The sequence below is a fragment of the Malus sylvestris genome, chromosome 15, assembly GCF_916048215.2.
Source record: "Malus sylvestris chromosome 15, drMalSylv7.2, whole genome shotgun sequence".
NCBI lineage: Eukaryota > Viridiplantae > Streptophyta > Magnoliopsida > Rosales > Rosaceae > Malus > Malus sylvestris.
The window spans coordinates 53,479,748-53,495,672 of record NC_062274.1 but is presented as its reverse complement, the minus strand read 5'-3'; the positions used below and the strand labels follow the sequence as shown (position 1 = coordinate 53,495,672).

Genomic DNA, 15,925 nt, shown 5'->3' with positions numbered 1-15,925 from the left:
GCACACGAGAAATGATAAGATTGGGAATGAGGATATCCGAGGTAAAGTAGGAGTAGCCAAAATTGAAGGAAATATGAGAGAAAATCGGTTCCGGTGGTTTGGACATGTGCAAAGAAGGCCTACTGACGCTCCGGTTCGAAAATGTGACTACGGGACAGAGGTTCAGGGCCGAAGGGGTAGAGGAAGACCTAGGAAAACTTTGGAAGAGACCCTAAGAAAAGACTTGAGTACTTGGATCTAACGGAGGACATGACACAAAATCGAGCGCAATGAAGTTCTAGGATTCATATAGCCGACCCCACTTAGTGGGAAAAGGCTTTGTTGTTGTTGTTGTTGTTGTTAGTCGAAGTTAGTAGATAGACATTTATCACTCAAATAAACATGGCATAGAAGGGTCACGAGTACAGAAGATTTGAGGTCAACAATTGGATAGCAATCAACTGGAGATGCTCAAATTAACTTGTTCATATGCATCGCGTGCCTCTCCAAACTACAATTTTGTGGTAGATTACGTGGTGGAATATGATTGAATGGTAAGAGGTTATTTAAATATTGGGATATTTTTTTGGGTATAATAAGAAAAATAAAATGGGATTTGTGGGGAGGAGACTAGTTTGGTAGATTTGGCTGACATGAATGGAGGCAAGTGGGAAGAAGCAAGGAAGCCGCTCTCTTCACGGGAGTCTCTAGTCTAGGAGGATCAATTGCTGCTTCTCAAATTGACATCTGTCCCTTTTCTTTTCTTTTTTTTATTTCCGAAAACACAAGAAACAAAAACGGTACAATAATTCTAGTTGTTCGTAATGACAAAATAAAGTCATTGTTTGTTCCGATATTCTTTATTAAATCCCTCTTCCCCAGCGCTGCTTCCTAGCAACCGCTGTTCCTTCTTCAACAAAACAAACATAAAAGTAGGGGTGTGATTTCCATACATCCTATTTTACTTTTCACACACTTTTTCAATTTTCAACCGTCGGATCGGATGAATTGAAGAAGATCAACAGACATAAATTATCAAAGGGTGTGTGAGAAGTAAAATGAGGTGTGTGGATAGCACATCCCTAAAAATATTGCAGCAGTCAACCCCAAATGTAAAAACACACCTGAAGAACCATTAATTAAATCTTCCAGGGTTGAGCCAAATCAATTTAAGGACACAGCAGGTGTCGCCTTTGTATAGATTTCCTATTATTTCGAGATCCCTTTAATCTTGGGTTTCCTAGTTTAGGAGATATTGTCTTGTAATTATCTTGTAATTATTCTTTTCTGTTTACAGTAGGATTGTATATGATTATATATACCTCTGAATGAGAAGAATAAAACACATAGTCAAAGCATTTTCTTCTGCAGGAACTAGAATTCAAGTAATGTACCATAAGACCATGACACATGCACTCGATCTGTATGGCTTAACTTAGATTCTCTCAATTGGGGATTCCTCGCCTAAGATTGTTGAAGTTTTGTAAAAACTAGGATTATATAAGCATTTGGTAAAGATATCTACAACCTGAGCTTTCGATGCTATGTATTGAATCTCCACATCACATCTTAAATTTTTTTAAGGTGTGAATTAAAGGATAACTTAAACTTAACTAATAACAGGTGAAAGTGTTGAATGAAAGCATTTCACTAAACAAAGTAATTTACATAGTACTTTACAAGAAGGGGAAACAACAACATTTAAAACTTGTATTCTACAATAAAAGTTCAACAACTGTCTACAAGCAACTCTCTTCTCCCAAGTCAGCCACTAGATTTCTGTCTCAGCTCCCTTATAACAAAATTATTAAAAGAAACTAATGAAAAGAGCTTCAAAACATTGAATTTTAACCAAAAGCACTTTAATAACTTTATTTAATGGCTAAAACAAATCCAACTTCAAACTAGCCCAATAAGACCGACCTAAGCAATAATGAGTTCCCAATTTTGCCCCTGACGGCAAACATTTGCCTGTTTAAACGCTCTCTTCCTTTCCCGATCTCTCTGCCCTATCTCGATCTCTTCTTTGCACGAAAACAATATTCCATTTTTGCAATCGAACCAATCAAATCTCTCTCTCTTCCTTTCTCATCTCTCAACCCAATCTCTGTTTTCGTTTTCAATTCAATTCGAATTCCACCATTTTTCGAATGAATTGAATCGATCGGATCCGATAAGCGTGAGCGAGCTTCTCAGCATTGCGCATCTGGAGCTCAATTTCCCCTAGCAGTATAAAACGCTCTCTTTCTCGTTCGATCTGTTTTTTTGTTTTAAATGATTTGCATGTTGTGGTTTCGTTTCTATTTTCAATTTGCAGTTTTGTTTTTGTTATTGGATTTCTCCAGTCGAATTAATGATGGAGGTGGAGACAAAGGTGGCCGGGCAGCTGGAGCTACCTGCATTTCCCAGCTTCTGAAACTCAAGAGATCTTACATCCTAATAGCCAATAGAAACTAATAAAACTTGTGTATCACAGTAATCCATAAATGAAAATACTATTGACTCTTAAAGGTTAAAATTTGATCAAACAAGGCTTTGTATAATCCAAGATAGCATTGCATTACAAAACAAGAATTAATGAAAATGTCAGTTTGCTTACGCGCATTGCTACTTTTACTCGTGAGGTTTCAACTGCGGAAAAAGTACCAATATGTGCTCCGGCATGAAATCGTGCCGCATCAAGATTCTAACGGTTGGAGGCCTCTGCAAAATGTTATGATTCAGAACAATGTTACAACTCTAAACTGTCAGTAAGTTGGCATTTCACCTTCTTTTTCATCGGTGTAATAATCACTAAACACTAGACACATGCATATTGAATTGTTAACAGAGAGAGACATACCCTTTTGTCTAATTAAGACACTACCAGCCAGTGCCTGAAGCCAAGCTCCCGAAACAAAGTAGAAGGTTTAGCAAGGGACATTATTTCAACTATGGTGTATGGTGAGGTATTAATAAAGGGAGTGGAGATCAAGATACATCTCCATCTCTTCCTCCTGAATGTCCAAATCCTCCAAAAATGCCTCCGATAACTCCAAGTGATGCAAGAAAGAATTAAGGGTCTCGAAGAGAAGAGGGATAGGTCGCCTGGGATTTGCTTAACCAGGGTCAACGGAGCTTGCTCAACATAATCGTGGATTCCTCGCACGACCAAACCAAACGCTTGATTTTAGAAGGAGAAACAACTAAAGGCAAGCCTTGAAGAAAACAATTTGAAGACCATTACTATGCTTTGGCCCTTGGGTCTTCAAATTGTTTTCTTCAAGGCCTGCCTCCCGCATCACCAAGGGATATGACTATAGGTGTGAGTCTATATTTTAGGAGAAAATGAATGTAAATATTTTGTAATTATTAGAGTCATGTTTTAGGAAGGATATTGTGTCCTTTATTTTTTTTTCCTTTTGTAACAAGGATTGTATGTACTTTTATTCAGGATAATGGAATACATAAAAGTTAAGCCGTAAAATTCTATTTGGAATCAAAGCCAAGTTTGTCGTAACCCTATAAATTGTAAAACAATTTTTTTTCTTCCGCTGCTGTGTTCGGTCAACTTGTTCCTGGGTTGCTTGTTGCAAAAATCGGTCAAGCCGTGTATATTGCAACAGTGTGATCTTGCTACTACCGTGTGTGGTGCTGTGCTTTTGCAATTGTGTCGTGTATTGGTGTGTTTGTTCTACAATTACTGCTACTTGTAATCACGATTCGCAATTGCTATGATATATGCCCGTGTAAGAGCTACAGACGTAGATTTCTGCTGCTGCCGTGTAATGTTGTGTTGCAGTCTGTAGTTGCACTGTTCCCGGTAAACAATTGTGATTGTTGTGCGTGCAGTGGGTAATTATCCTTAGATAATTGCCTTTGGTTTTTTATACTGTGATTTGGCTGCTGCTAGTGATAAAAAAAATAAAAAGGGATTTGATGCTTTTTGATGCATGATTGCAACATGTAAATATGTTGACCAAAGCAAGAAAAAGAAAAAGGGGATTTGCTGCTCTTGCGGCACGTGAATTGTTATATTATATCGTGGGCTACAATTTGTGCTAATTATTTATGTTTGTGGATCAGCTTGTTTACTGCTGGAATTGCAGTATTGTGTCGCGTGGTTGCCTGCAACTGTTAGCTGCAATTGCGTAGTTTGTTGTGTTGTGCAGTTGTTGTAACATCCCACGTCGCCCAAGGGAGTGATCCTTAAATGTATATTCTCATCCCTACCTAGCACGAGGCCTTTTGGGAGCTCACTGGCTTCAGGTTCCGTAGGAACTCCAAAGTTAAGCTAGAAGGAGGCCAGAGTACTCCCAGGATGGGTGACCCATTGAGAAGTTGCTCGTGAGTTCCCAAAAACAAAACTGTGAGGAAATGGTAAGCCCAAAGCGGACAATATCGTGCTACGGTGGTGGAGTGGGCCCGAGAAGTGGTCCGCCCCGGGCCGGAATGTGACAAATGGTATCAAAGCCAATCCCTGGCCAGAAGTGTGCCGACGAAGACGTCGGGCCCCTAGAGGGGTGGATTGTAACATCCCACATCGCCCAAGGGAGTGATCCTTAAATGTATATTCTCATCCCTACCTAGCACGAGCCCTTTTGGGAGCTCACTGGCTTCGGGTTCCGTAGGAACTCCAAAGTTAAGCGAGAAGGAGGCCAGAGTACTCCCAGGATGGGTGACCCACTGAGAAGTTGCTCGTGAGTTCCCAAAAACAAAACCGTGAGGGAATGGTAAGCCCAAAGCGGACAATATCGTGCTACGGTGGTGGAGCGGGCCCGGGAAGTGGTCCGCCCCGGGCCGGGATGTGACAGTTGTTATTACAATGACCAATACCGGTTGGATTTTCGGTGCAACGGATCATATGACGTATGATAGAACTTTGTTTTAGTCCATGAAATATCCTTATAGAAAGTGTGTGGCAACTGCCAATGGTATTACTGCTGTTGTTGGAGCGGGAACAGTGTCTCTTACACCTTCTCTTCCCTTACATAATTGTTTATTGGTTTCGTCATTGTCCCATCACTTATTGTATGTACCTCAAGTCACTGAACAATTGGATTGTGTTGTATTAATATATCCTTCATTTTGCTTGCTTCAGGATATTCAAACAAAAGAGATCATTGGGCATGGCACTAAGAGAGAGTGGCTATATTATGTGGATGACGTGGTTCCTGGAGGAGCTAATTTGGTTCATGTGTCACGTAATAGTAATCTACAGAAGGTATTGTTATTGCATCGTCGTTTGGGGCATGCATCGTTTGGTTATCTAAAACATATATTACCTGATATGTTCAGTGGTATTGAAGACTCAGAATTAAAATGTGAAGTATGTATTTTAGCCAAAAGTCATTGTGCTTCATTCCGTCCAAGTATGAATAGAAGATCTTCTCCGTTTGCGCTAGTACACTCTGATGTGTGGGGGCCTTCCCCTGTTAGTACTACTACAGGAATTAGGTGGTTTGTTACTTTCGTGGATGATTGCACTCATATGACGTGGTTGTATGTGTTGAAAAATAAAAGTGAGGTTTGTGATGTGTTTCGTCTGTTTCAACAGATGATTAAAACTCAGTATTCCTCTAATATTAAAATTTTGCATTTTGACAATGGTGAAGAGTACATAAATTCTGAGTTATCCCGGTTTCTACAAGATCGTGGAATTATTCATCAAACTACCTGCCCACATATTCCGCAACAAAATGTGGTTGTTGAGAGGAAAAATCGTCATATCTTGGAAACTGCTCGTGCCTTGCTTATTGGTGCATCTGTGCCTTAACGGTTTTGGCCTAAAGCCGTTACTTATGTCGTGTATGTGATTAACCGTATGCCATCCCGAGTTGTGGACTTTCGTACACCTCTCCAAGTGTTGACAGAATTTGTTCCCGTAGTGTCCACTAATACTCTCACTCCTAGTGTGTTTGGATGTGTAGCCTATGTTCATATTCACAAGATTCATCGTAGTAAATTAGATCCATGTGCTCTCCGATGTGTCTTTCTTGGGTTTGCTCCCCAATAGAAATGGTATAAGTCCTACCACCCTGAAACTCGACACATGTATGTGACCATGGATGTTACTTTCTCAGAATCCGAGTATTTTTTATGCTTCGATTCCATCACCTTCTGATCACCAGGGGGAGAATACTAGTGGTGATCTTGGGTGGTTGGAGATACCAGACAATGTAATATGTAACTCAGGAGGAGCGTGTGTTGAAAACGAAAATTGTGAAGGCTATCGGCAAGACAGTGCCAAGAATGAAGACAGTGAGAGCTCTCGGCAACAACCTGTCGAAAATTGGACTAATGTTCAGTTGTCAGGCACCGAAACAGTTGATGCTTCTCGGCAACAGTCTGCCGAGTATGATGCAGAGTATTGATAGGAGCCTGCCGAACCAGCAGCTACCGAACTCGTACCCCCCTCGCTTTCGAGCTCAATAGTGCACCCAATGTGTCTTCTCTAAATATTCCTGAGGTAAGTTCAACTCATGCTCATGTAACTAATCCAGATAATATTATGAGTACGTATAAGTTGCCGCCAAGGCAAAATCATGGTGACACGCCCCGACCCTGATATTCCCCGAATACCAGGACCGATACGTGCTGGCCGACACCCAAGGGTGACGAAAGCCATTAATTGATACAAAAGCTAAGAATAAGAAATAAATAAGGGTTAGAAATTTGAAATACGATGAACTAACAATTTAGGAACGTGTTCAGAGCATACAACTAAACCTAATCACTAAAAAGAATTAAGATAAAATTTAATGAATAGATGAGTGGGTCCTACATCGAGAGGATCCGAAGATGCTGCTGCGGAAGTGCCTTGACGTCGGGATTAGGTGCCTTGATTCTAAGTCCTGAATGGGGGCGCAAAACAAAGGTGAGTGGACCAAGTTTATATATAATAATAATAAAACAGTTATCAATGTATAAACCCCCAAAGTTTATATAATGAAAACTACTAGCATAATAAGTGATGGATTTAATAAAAATCCTAGCATGCCAAAATATCTCAAAAGCCATAACGCGGAAAACATCATATAAATCATCGCGTAAAACATCTCGTAGATCGTCTCGTAAACGCGGTGTGCTGCTAGTAAGATCACCGAATAAATATAACTCCCGGCCCAATGCCTGCACCTAAGTCTCTGCGCCCGTAGCCAGAGATAACTACCACCCGGCCCAATGCCTCTTCATGTCCCTCAGCCCGTAGCTAGGGATTATTTCTCCCGGCCTAAATGCCAACACCAGATCCTCGCCCCAGGCGGCATAATGTCTACTAGATACGCACAAAATGTTACGCCTCTCGTAAATACCACTTCATAGCGTAGGTTACCGATCATCGTCTACACTATAAAGAGGGGTTCAAAATCATGTTCTAGCATCCTATCGCCATTTATCAGATAGTCTACCAGTTCATGGTTTTAATAGAAAATACGATATATTAAAATATAGCTCAATATAAGCCAACAATTAATTCCTCACCAAAAACACGAGACGATAATCAATATATTAAAACAACAGGCTCCACATAAATCAAATCATAAATTCGTAGGCATGCTAATCAATTATGCATTTACTATAAAATCATGTAATTTTAGAAGGGGTCCACTCACAGTACTTAACCGCCAAAAGCTGCGCCACTAGCGAAGACAGAACATCAAAATAATTGTCCCTAAGTACAAAAATATAATTAATAAATAAAAGGATTTTCTAAAATATTGAGTTTGAATTAAATTAAAATAGGGGATTGGGATTTGGATGGGTTTAGGGTTTTGGGTTAAAAGGTTATTAGGGTGAAAGAAAGGAGTTTGGGCTTAAGCCCAAACATATATTCAACAAACACACACACACATGCACAGCATGCATGTGCATGCCTAATCACACACACACACACCACCAAAATATAAAGGCCTTAAGGCCTTATAAAAAAAAGACAGGGCTTAAGCCCTTTAATTAAACCGGCCCAAGGCCTCACAAAACTAGGGCCCGAGCCCATTGGGTTTTTAAAAACTAAACTAACAAAATTAAAAGAAAAAGGGGCTGGGGATTTGGGTTTAAGACCACACGGGCCTAAGGCCCGAGGAGGAAATGGGAGAGGCCAGACGGCCTGGTGCCGAGGAAGAAAAAGGCCGGAGCTGCTACAGCTCCGGTCACCTGAAAACGGGGGCTTCAAGCTCCGATCTTGGTACGAAAATGAAGAACAAAGAGAGAGGAAGAGATTTCTACCTTCCAAATACCGTAACTCGGTCGGAGGTGACCAGAAATGCCCTCGGAGTGCACGGGTTCGCCGGAAAAATGGGTGTGCTCACCCAAAACGTTTCCAAGGTAAAACCTACGTAAAAATGGAAGGTTCACGCTTATAAATCACGACCAAACATTTAGCTAGGTACGAGAGTGAGAGATTCGAGACTTACCCCTACTGAAAAAGGAAGAAAACTCGTCGGAGCTTTGCTCCGTGCCGTTTACCTCGCAGGGCAGGGGTCCCTGCTTCGTGGGGAGTCCCTCCTGATGGTGCTAAGGTCTTCGAGAATCCAGGGGGAGAGAGAGAGACGAGAGCTTGAGGGAGAAAGGGAGAGAGAGATGCACGGGAGGGTTGAGACGAAGAAAGAGGGAAAGAGGGAAAGGAGAGGGTCACGGGGGATACAAAAATAAAAGGGTGGGCCCCTTGGCTCACCAATTAAGAACTAAAAACCATTTTTAAATAAAATGGGGGTGGGATTTAACAATGGTGTTCCACCTGACATGTTTTCTTTTGAAGGAAAAGTGAAGTATCCAATAGCTAATTATGTGTCATGCTCGAACCTTGCACCGGAACGTCAAGCCTAGGTAAATAATGTGGAAGCAATCCAAGCACCAACCCGAGTTGAGGAGGCCTTGAAGGATCCTACATGGGCTGCTGCAATGGATGAAGAAATGATGGCACTACATAAGAATGATACGTGGGAGGTAACAGAGCTACCAAAAGGAAAAAAACCGGTTGGGTGTAGATGGGTCTTTACAATCAAATACAAGGTAGACGGATCAGTGGACATGTATGAAGCAAGGTTAGTAGCAAAGGGTTATACACAAACTTATGGTGTTGATTATCAGGAAACTTTTTCTCCAATAGCAAAGATGAATATAGTACGAGTTCTTATTTCTTTAGTTGCAAATTTGTATTAGCCACTGAAACAGTTTGATGTAAAAAATATTTTTCTTCATGGGCACCTGGAAGAAGAAGTATATATGGATTTTCCTCCAGGATATAACGCCGGAGGGAAAACCAAAGTATGTAGGTTGCGAAAGTCACTTTATGGGCTTAAGCAATCACCTCATGCATGGTTTGGTAGATTCACTCAAGTTATGAGGAGGATTGGGTATTATCAAAGTCACTTTGATCACACGTTATTTGTGAAATGAAGAAGTGGTACGGCGACGACCTTAATTATTTATGTGGATGACATGATAATAACGGTTGATGATTCGGAGGAGATGATGAAATTAGAACAAAGTCTTGCCGCTGAATTTGAGATGAAGAATTTGGGAGATTTGAAATATTTCCTTGGAATGGAAGTCGCTCGGTCATCTAGAGGTATTTTTTTCTCTCAACGTAAATATGTTATGTATTTATTAAAGGAAACAGGCATGCTGGGATGTAAACCTATGAACACTCCCATCATAGAGAAACATTATTTGGGGATTTATCCAGATCAGGAACCAGTTGACAAGGGTAAATATCAAAGGCTAGTGGGGAGGCTGATTGATTTGTCTCACACTTGTCTGGATATTGCCTATGTCATAAGTGTGGTTAGTCAGTTTATGCACTCACCAAGTGCGGATCATATGGTGGCAATAATGAGAATCTTGGCATATTTGAAGTCTGCTCTGGGAAAGGTTTTGTATGAACATCATGGACATATGAGGATTGAGGGATTTACTGGTGCTGATTGGGCAAGTGATGTGATTGGCAGACGGTCTACGTCTAGGTATTTCACATTTGTTAAAGGTAATTTGGTTACGTGGCAGAGCAAGAAGCTGAATGTGGTATCACGGTCCTCGGCTGAAGTCAAGTATAAGGATATGGCACATGGTGTGTGTGAGATCCTTTGGCTATGAAAGTTGCTTTGGGGTCTTGGTTTTAAACAGAAGGAGGCAATGAAATTGTATTGTGACAATAAGTCTGCTAGAGAAATAGCTAAGAATCCAGTAGAGCATGACAGGACTACGCATGTTGAGGTTGATAGACATTTTATCAAAGAAAAGCTAGAAAAGAAGATTGTGTCAATACCGTTCGTGAACTCAGAGGAACAACTTACAGATATCCTTACTCATGTCGTGTGTAGTAGGAGGTTCGATGACTCACTTATCAAGTTAAGCATGTGTAACATCTATGCTACATCCAACTTAAGGGGGAGTATTGGCAGTGAATCTATATTTTAGTAGAAAAAGAATGTAAATATTTTGTAATTATTAGAGTCATGTTTTAGGAAGGATATTGTGTCCTTTATTTTTGTTTCATTTTGTAAAAATGATTATATATATTTTTATTCAGGATTATAGAATACAGGAAAGTTAAGCCATAGAATTCTATTATGACTGCCGTAGATCCCCGCTGCTATAGCTGACCTTTGCTGAATTGACATCAAACATTATAAGACCTCCTTCCCCAATACCGCTACTACAGCTGTTGTGAAAAAATATCCTCCACCCGGAAGTTTTTGTTAAAGGAAACAAATTTTCCTCCACGACAGAACAGATATGTGTGTGTGTGCGCGCGCAATATCCTCCACCCAGAACCAGAAGTTTTTGCTAAAGGAAACAAATTTTCCTCCACGACAGAACAGATATGTGTGTGTGTGCGCGCAATATCCTCCACCCAGAAGTTTTTGCTAAAGGAAACAAATTTTCCTCCACGACAGAACAGATATGTGTGTGTGTACGTGCATGAGAGAGAGACCATGAAGCTGCTTCTTCTAGTGGAAAAAGGACCCCACAACTGGGACACGAATTGAATGGCAGCTGCAACACCAGCAGCAGCACCACAGGTAATCAGATCCCGTCGGTCACGGTTATTTTTGAAGAACCTGAGCCTTCCCAGGTAAGGTGATACTTGCGAGAGCCACCCTGTCCGAGCAAAGAGGCTATGCAAGCGCCGGTGTGAACCATAGATCCTTCCGATCCCCAAAACAAACCCAGCAGCGACTCCTAGCTAATAGATCTGCCAAGTTGAGACTAAGTAACTATTACAAAATATATATTTACGTAATCATTAGAAAATTTTTACTTTCATTGCATCACCTAAAAATTGTCTAGGAAATTGAATTATAAATTAACTTAATTCCATAAATCATGAGTGACATTTAGCAGCATGTCATGATTATCTGAATTAAAGACAAGTGTACGTGAAATAATCATGATACTCATTTGAATTTGAATTTCAATTATAGTTACAATGCAATTTGATTTTTTTTATCATCCATATCTCAATCTAGATTTAAGTGATATAAAATAATGTCAAATCACAATTTCACAGTGATATGTAATGCTAATTTTCCTACCCAAATTTTGTTACGTGCGATTTTCTTTGAGAAGTTTTTATTAAGCCCTACTAAATTAGCGTACTACGACTAACTTGAAGTTTGCTATATGCATTGACATATGATATTGAAGAGGCGAGACGTGTTTCTTTGTATGTTTATGCCTCGTTATCGTTTTTACGCAACAAGATTTTTTTTTTTTTTTAATATAAAGATTTGTTTTTTGATATACACATTTGAGTTTTAATTGGACTGTTTTAAGCTGCTCTTTGTAATTTGTACGAAGTGAATAAAATAAAAGGAGTCTTAACCAAAAGTTCACGGTACTATTCATTTTAATGAAAAATCACATTTTTACACTAAAAAGTCAAACATATTACTATTCACTTTACTCTTTATTTTGTCTTTATCATTAAAACTCAAAGTTTTCAAGTCATTTTCATTAGTTTTCCTTAAAATAAATAAGCCAGTTAGTACTACGGTCTAGTGGTATTCCTCTTCAGTTGTAAGTGAGTAGTCTTAAGTTCAATTCTCGCCAAAGACGATTTTGAACCACATTATCAATAGCTCATTGTGAGGCTAAGTCCACCCCTCCTCTTTAATGTAGATAATATCGGTTGTTAAAAAAATAAAAAATAAAATAAATAAATTGGGGGTTTAAAGTGGGCAGCGCACGTCAGGAAAAACGGAGTAAGATTCTCTTCCTTATTCACATCCCCTTCTCTTCCCTTCTCTTACATACTCATCTTTAACGTAGATAATATCGGTTGTTAAAAAATAAATAAATTGGGGGTTTAAAGTGGGCAGCGCAAGTCAGGAAAAACGGAGTAAGATTCTCTTCCTTATTCACATACCCTTCTCTTCCCTTCTCTTACATATTATTTTTTTTATCTTATTATTTTTATAGAAAAACTCAATATAAGATGTTGATATAACTTAATCCAAACTATTCAAATATGAGGAAATATGAGAGGAACTATGAGAGAATAGAGATAAGGAGAGGAGATAATCCTCCCCCGAAAGTAAATCTAAATCCAAATTCCAAAACTTTCCACTTTCCACTTTGCTGGTGCTGTATTTCATTCTTTCAACCGTAAACAAACAAAGAAAGCACTCGGATTCAGTCATAGTCAGCCCCCAAAGTACACGCTCCCCCTCTCTCTCTCTCTCTCTCTCTCCCAGTCAAAATCATCACCAACCCCACTTTGTATATGCTCGGATTTGTAGGTTCTTGTTTTCAAACTCCCTCTCATCTTCCTTCTGAACCACTCTCTATGTTCTTCTCATCGCCAAATCAAATCTCTCTGCTTCATCTACTTCCTCCCCAGAATTTGCCCCGGGATGTTTATAGTTTTTGGATGATATCTTCATCATCCATCATTCATCGATTGAGTTAGAGGTACCCAAAGGACATTGAGTTATGTTATATTCCTTTGATTTTCTAATTGTGGTTTGAGGCACTATTCGTTCACAGTTTCAGTAATAAATCATTGCTGATTCTCCAGAATTGAAGTGTTTGTGTGTTCATATATAACATAAATTGTAGTGAGAATTTATACTTGGAATTCAGATTTGAATTTATTTACTGCAAACTGGAAAGACATGGCAAGAGGCAGAGAAGACTATGAGAAGAACCCGGGTTTGCTCAAACTCTTGCAGACTCTCTCATTCTTGATAGTTTTTGTTATGGGGGTCGTTATAGGATTAGCAACGAGGGCGCATATGAGCCGGTATTTTGGTTCCCAAACTGAGAACTATTCGTTTATCAATCACCTCTCTGCCAATATGCCGCACGAGGAGAAGACTTGTACAATTGTGCCAGTTAGTGACAAGGTTGATTGCATGAGCATGGAGACGTTTCTTCAGCCGAAGAATTTGACACACGGTCTGTCTGATGATGAGCTTTTTTGGAGAGCTTCAATGGTGCCGAGAAAGCGAGAGTTTCCATTCGAGAGAGTGCCTAAAGTGGCTTTCATGTTTTTGACTAGAGGACCTTTGCCCTTGCTGCCATTGTGGGAGAGGTTCTTTCAGGGCCATGACAAGTATTTCTCAATTTACGTCCACGTAATTCCGGGTTATAAGCTCAATGTATCTACCACCTCTCCTTTTTATCTACGCCAAATCCCCAGTCAGGTACAAATAGCCTCAACTGAAGTTCTATGAATCATTATTGCTTTGGTGCAAAAAAACTTGTTTTTTCTGAATCCATGTCTTGTTATTTCATCTTCGTGATCCTTACAGTAGATTTAGTTGTTTGTCCTCGTAACACTAAGTTTTAGCATGGTGTTGTAATTCCTTCTTCTTTGTTTAAGAGAGTTTCAATGGGCGTAATGTCCACGTATCAGTTGGGTAGCGGTATACAGTATTGTTAGATCACTTAGATTTGTCTTAAACTTGTACCCCGAGATTGTTCTGAATTATCGAGTAATCGGAGATGGAAAAAAAAGGCCCGAGAGTATGTAGCATATACTGTTATTTTGTGTGCATCTATCATTCGTGAAGATAGTATGGTCTACGTTCTTAATGAGTTACCTGATGCTTAACTTTAAAAAATTTCTTCTCTGCAGCCGGTTTCATGGGGGACAGTAACGTTGCTTGATGCAGAGAGGCGCCTTCTAGCGAATGCCTTGCTTGACTTCTCAAATGAGCGCTTTGTTCTTCTCTCGGAGAGCTGCATCCCGATCTATAATTTCACTACGGTCTACGAGTATCTCGTTGGTTCAAACCATAGCTATGTCGAGTCATACGATGATCCTGGGCGTTATGGCCGCGGGCGTTACAGGCGCAAAATGTTTCCCGATATTAAACTGCATCAGTGGAGGAAAGGGTCGCAGTGGTTTGAACTTAGCCGTGCGTTATCTGTATATATAGTTTCGGAAACAAAGTATTACACGATCTTCAGCAACTATTGTTTGCCTGCATGCTACCCGGATGAGCATTACCTGCCTACTTACATCAACATGCTCCAAGGGTCGCTGAATTCGAATCGGACTGTGACGTGGGTTGACTGGTCACTGCGAGGTCCGCACCCTGCAACGTACGGAGGAGACAACATTACAGAAGATTTCATGCAGTCGATAAGGAACAATGGAGAGCCGTGTCAGTACAATGCGGAGATGACATCCATATGTTACCTATTTGCTCGGAAGTTTGCACCAACCGCATTGGAGCCTCTGCTCAAGCTCGCCGCGGCGGTGATGGAATATTGAGAATTTCCGGCTTTTTCAGCGGAGAATTTTGGTAGGACTCGAGTCGATTTTGTCCCAAATGCAAAAATGTACAGGCAGGTAGTTTTGGATATTGAGAAATTATCGAGTTGGTTCTCTCCGTCATTGAGTTGGGAGGATGAATTGGTTCTCAAAATTCGGAAGGAAATCATCAATATTATACAAAAGTTAAATATAAATGTATTTGGCTTGAATTTTCTCCAATGCACATTAATTGCGTATTTAAGTTACACAATAGAACAACAGTCGTTAGATTCCATTAAATCAAATAATTTAACCATTCTTGTTATAATATGTAACTTTTTCTTTAACAAACGATATTATTTAAGAAAAACTAATTAAAAGGGCTTCAAAACCTTGAGTTTTAACCAAAAACCATCTGCTACCTTTATTTAATGATAAAGACAAGAGAGAAAAAAAAATAAATAAATAAAAACCTAACACCGATCGGCGGGTCGGAAGTTGAGAAATGGAGAAAGCATTGAAAATCTACCGGAAGTTCTGAGATTGGTGAGGAGGTTGAAGAAAATTCCCTCTCGGCTGATCAGAAAAGTAATAGGGAAGGAAGGGTGTTGAATCACCCAGAAGATTCGCGAAGAGACCAAGGCCAATATCAAAATCGCCGACGCCATTGTTGTGTGTAGCACTTTATCGGTTTTGTTTCGTTAGGGTTTTGTCGGTTGGGTTTTTTTGACTGATTTTGTTGCTTTTTTTTTTTGCAGAGACATGAGGGACGTGTGATTATAATAAGCTCAAAGGATAGTGATGATTCGAGTAGTGATGCTGAGAAAGCGTTGCAGCATATAGCTGGATTGATTCTGAATGGGTGTTCAATGGATGTTACTTTGTGTATTCTGGGTTGACATGGTGAAGTTTGAATTGTCAAGTCGTTGGGTTCGAATGCTTTTTCATGTTAGTGAATTTGTAACAAAAAATGAATAATTATGTCAATTTACAGGCACTGAAGTATTTACTTTAATTTGATATTAGTGTTGTGTTTGTAGGGCACAACATTTTCATTTGGTGGAGGAGAAGAGGAAGCCGCAGATGGGCGAACAATAGAAGAAAATTAAGTAATTGGTGTAGAAAGTTAAAAAATTGAAGAGATATAGACAAAATTTAATGAGTATCGAAGAAAATTAGAAGAAGAAAATGTGTTTGGAAGGTGAGAATGTGCTAAGAAAATTCAAGAAGAGGAGAGAGAAGAATGTAGTATTGTTAAGT

At 39.7% G+C, this 15,925-nt stretch overlaps 1 protein-coding gene and 3 long non-coding RNA genes across 5 annotated transcripts; 2 read left to right on the top strand and 2 right to left on the bottom strand.

Moving 5' to 3' along the window:
- Positions 1-1,997: 1,997 nt before the first annotated feature.
- LOC126601684 (uncharacterized) lies at positions 1,998-2,577 on the top strand. Its single transcript, XR_007615791.1, has 2 exons — positions 1,998-2,208; positions 2,342-2,577. It is a non-coding gene; the product is annotated as an uncharacterized LOC126601684 (long non-coding RNA).
- On the bottom strand, positions 2,456-2,898 carry LOC126601683 (uncharacterized). Its single transcript, XR_007615790.1, has 2 exons — positions 2,822-2,898; positions 2,456-2,682 (listed from the first exon to the last, which is right to left on the bottom strand). It is a non-coding gene; the product is annotated as an uncharacterized LOC126601683 (long non-coding RNA).
- Positions 2,899-6,667: 3,769 nt separating this feature from the next.
- Positions 6,668-8,680, bottom strand: LOC126601681 (uncharacterized). The gene is made up of 3 exons (XR_007615788.1): positions 8,373-8,680; positions 8,185-8,290; positions 6,668-6,812 (listed from the first exon to the last, which is right to left on the bottom strand). It is a non-coding gene; the product is annotated as an uncharacterized LOC126601681 (long non-coding RNA).
- Positions 8,681-12,657: 3,977 nt separating this feature from the next.
- Positions 12,658-15,680, top strand: LOC126601679 (glycosyltransferase BC10-like). 2 transcript variants are annotated; one of them, XR_007615787.1, is made up of 3 exons: positions 12,658-13,607; positions 14,042-14,761; positions 15,424-15,680. XR_007615787.1 is itself a non-coding variant. In XM_050268424.1 (2 exons), the coding sequence occupies exons 1-2, from the start codon at positions 13,077-13,079 to the stop codon at positions 14,681-14,683; spliced, it is 1,173 nt and encodes a 390-aa protein (XP_050124381.1). In that variant the 5' UTR covers positions 12,659-13,076; the 3' UTR covers positions 14,684-14,905. The 2 variants fall into 2 exon arrangements, 1 of the variants encoding a protein (XP_050124381.1); XM_050268424.1 differs by lacking the exon at positions 15,424-15,680 and having other exon boundaries at positions 12,659-13,607; positions 14,042-14,905.
- The last annotated feature ends 245 nt before the right edge of the window (positions 15,681-15,925 follow it).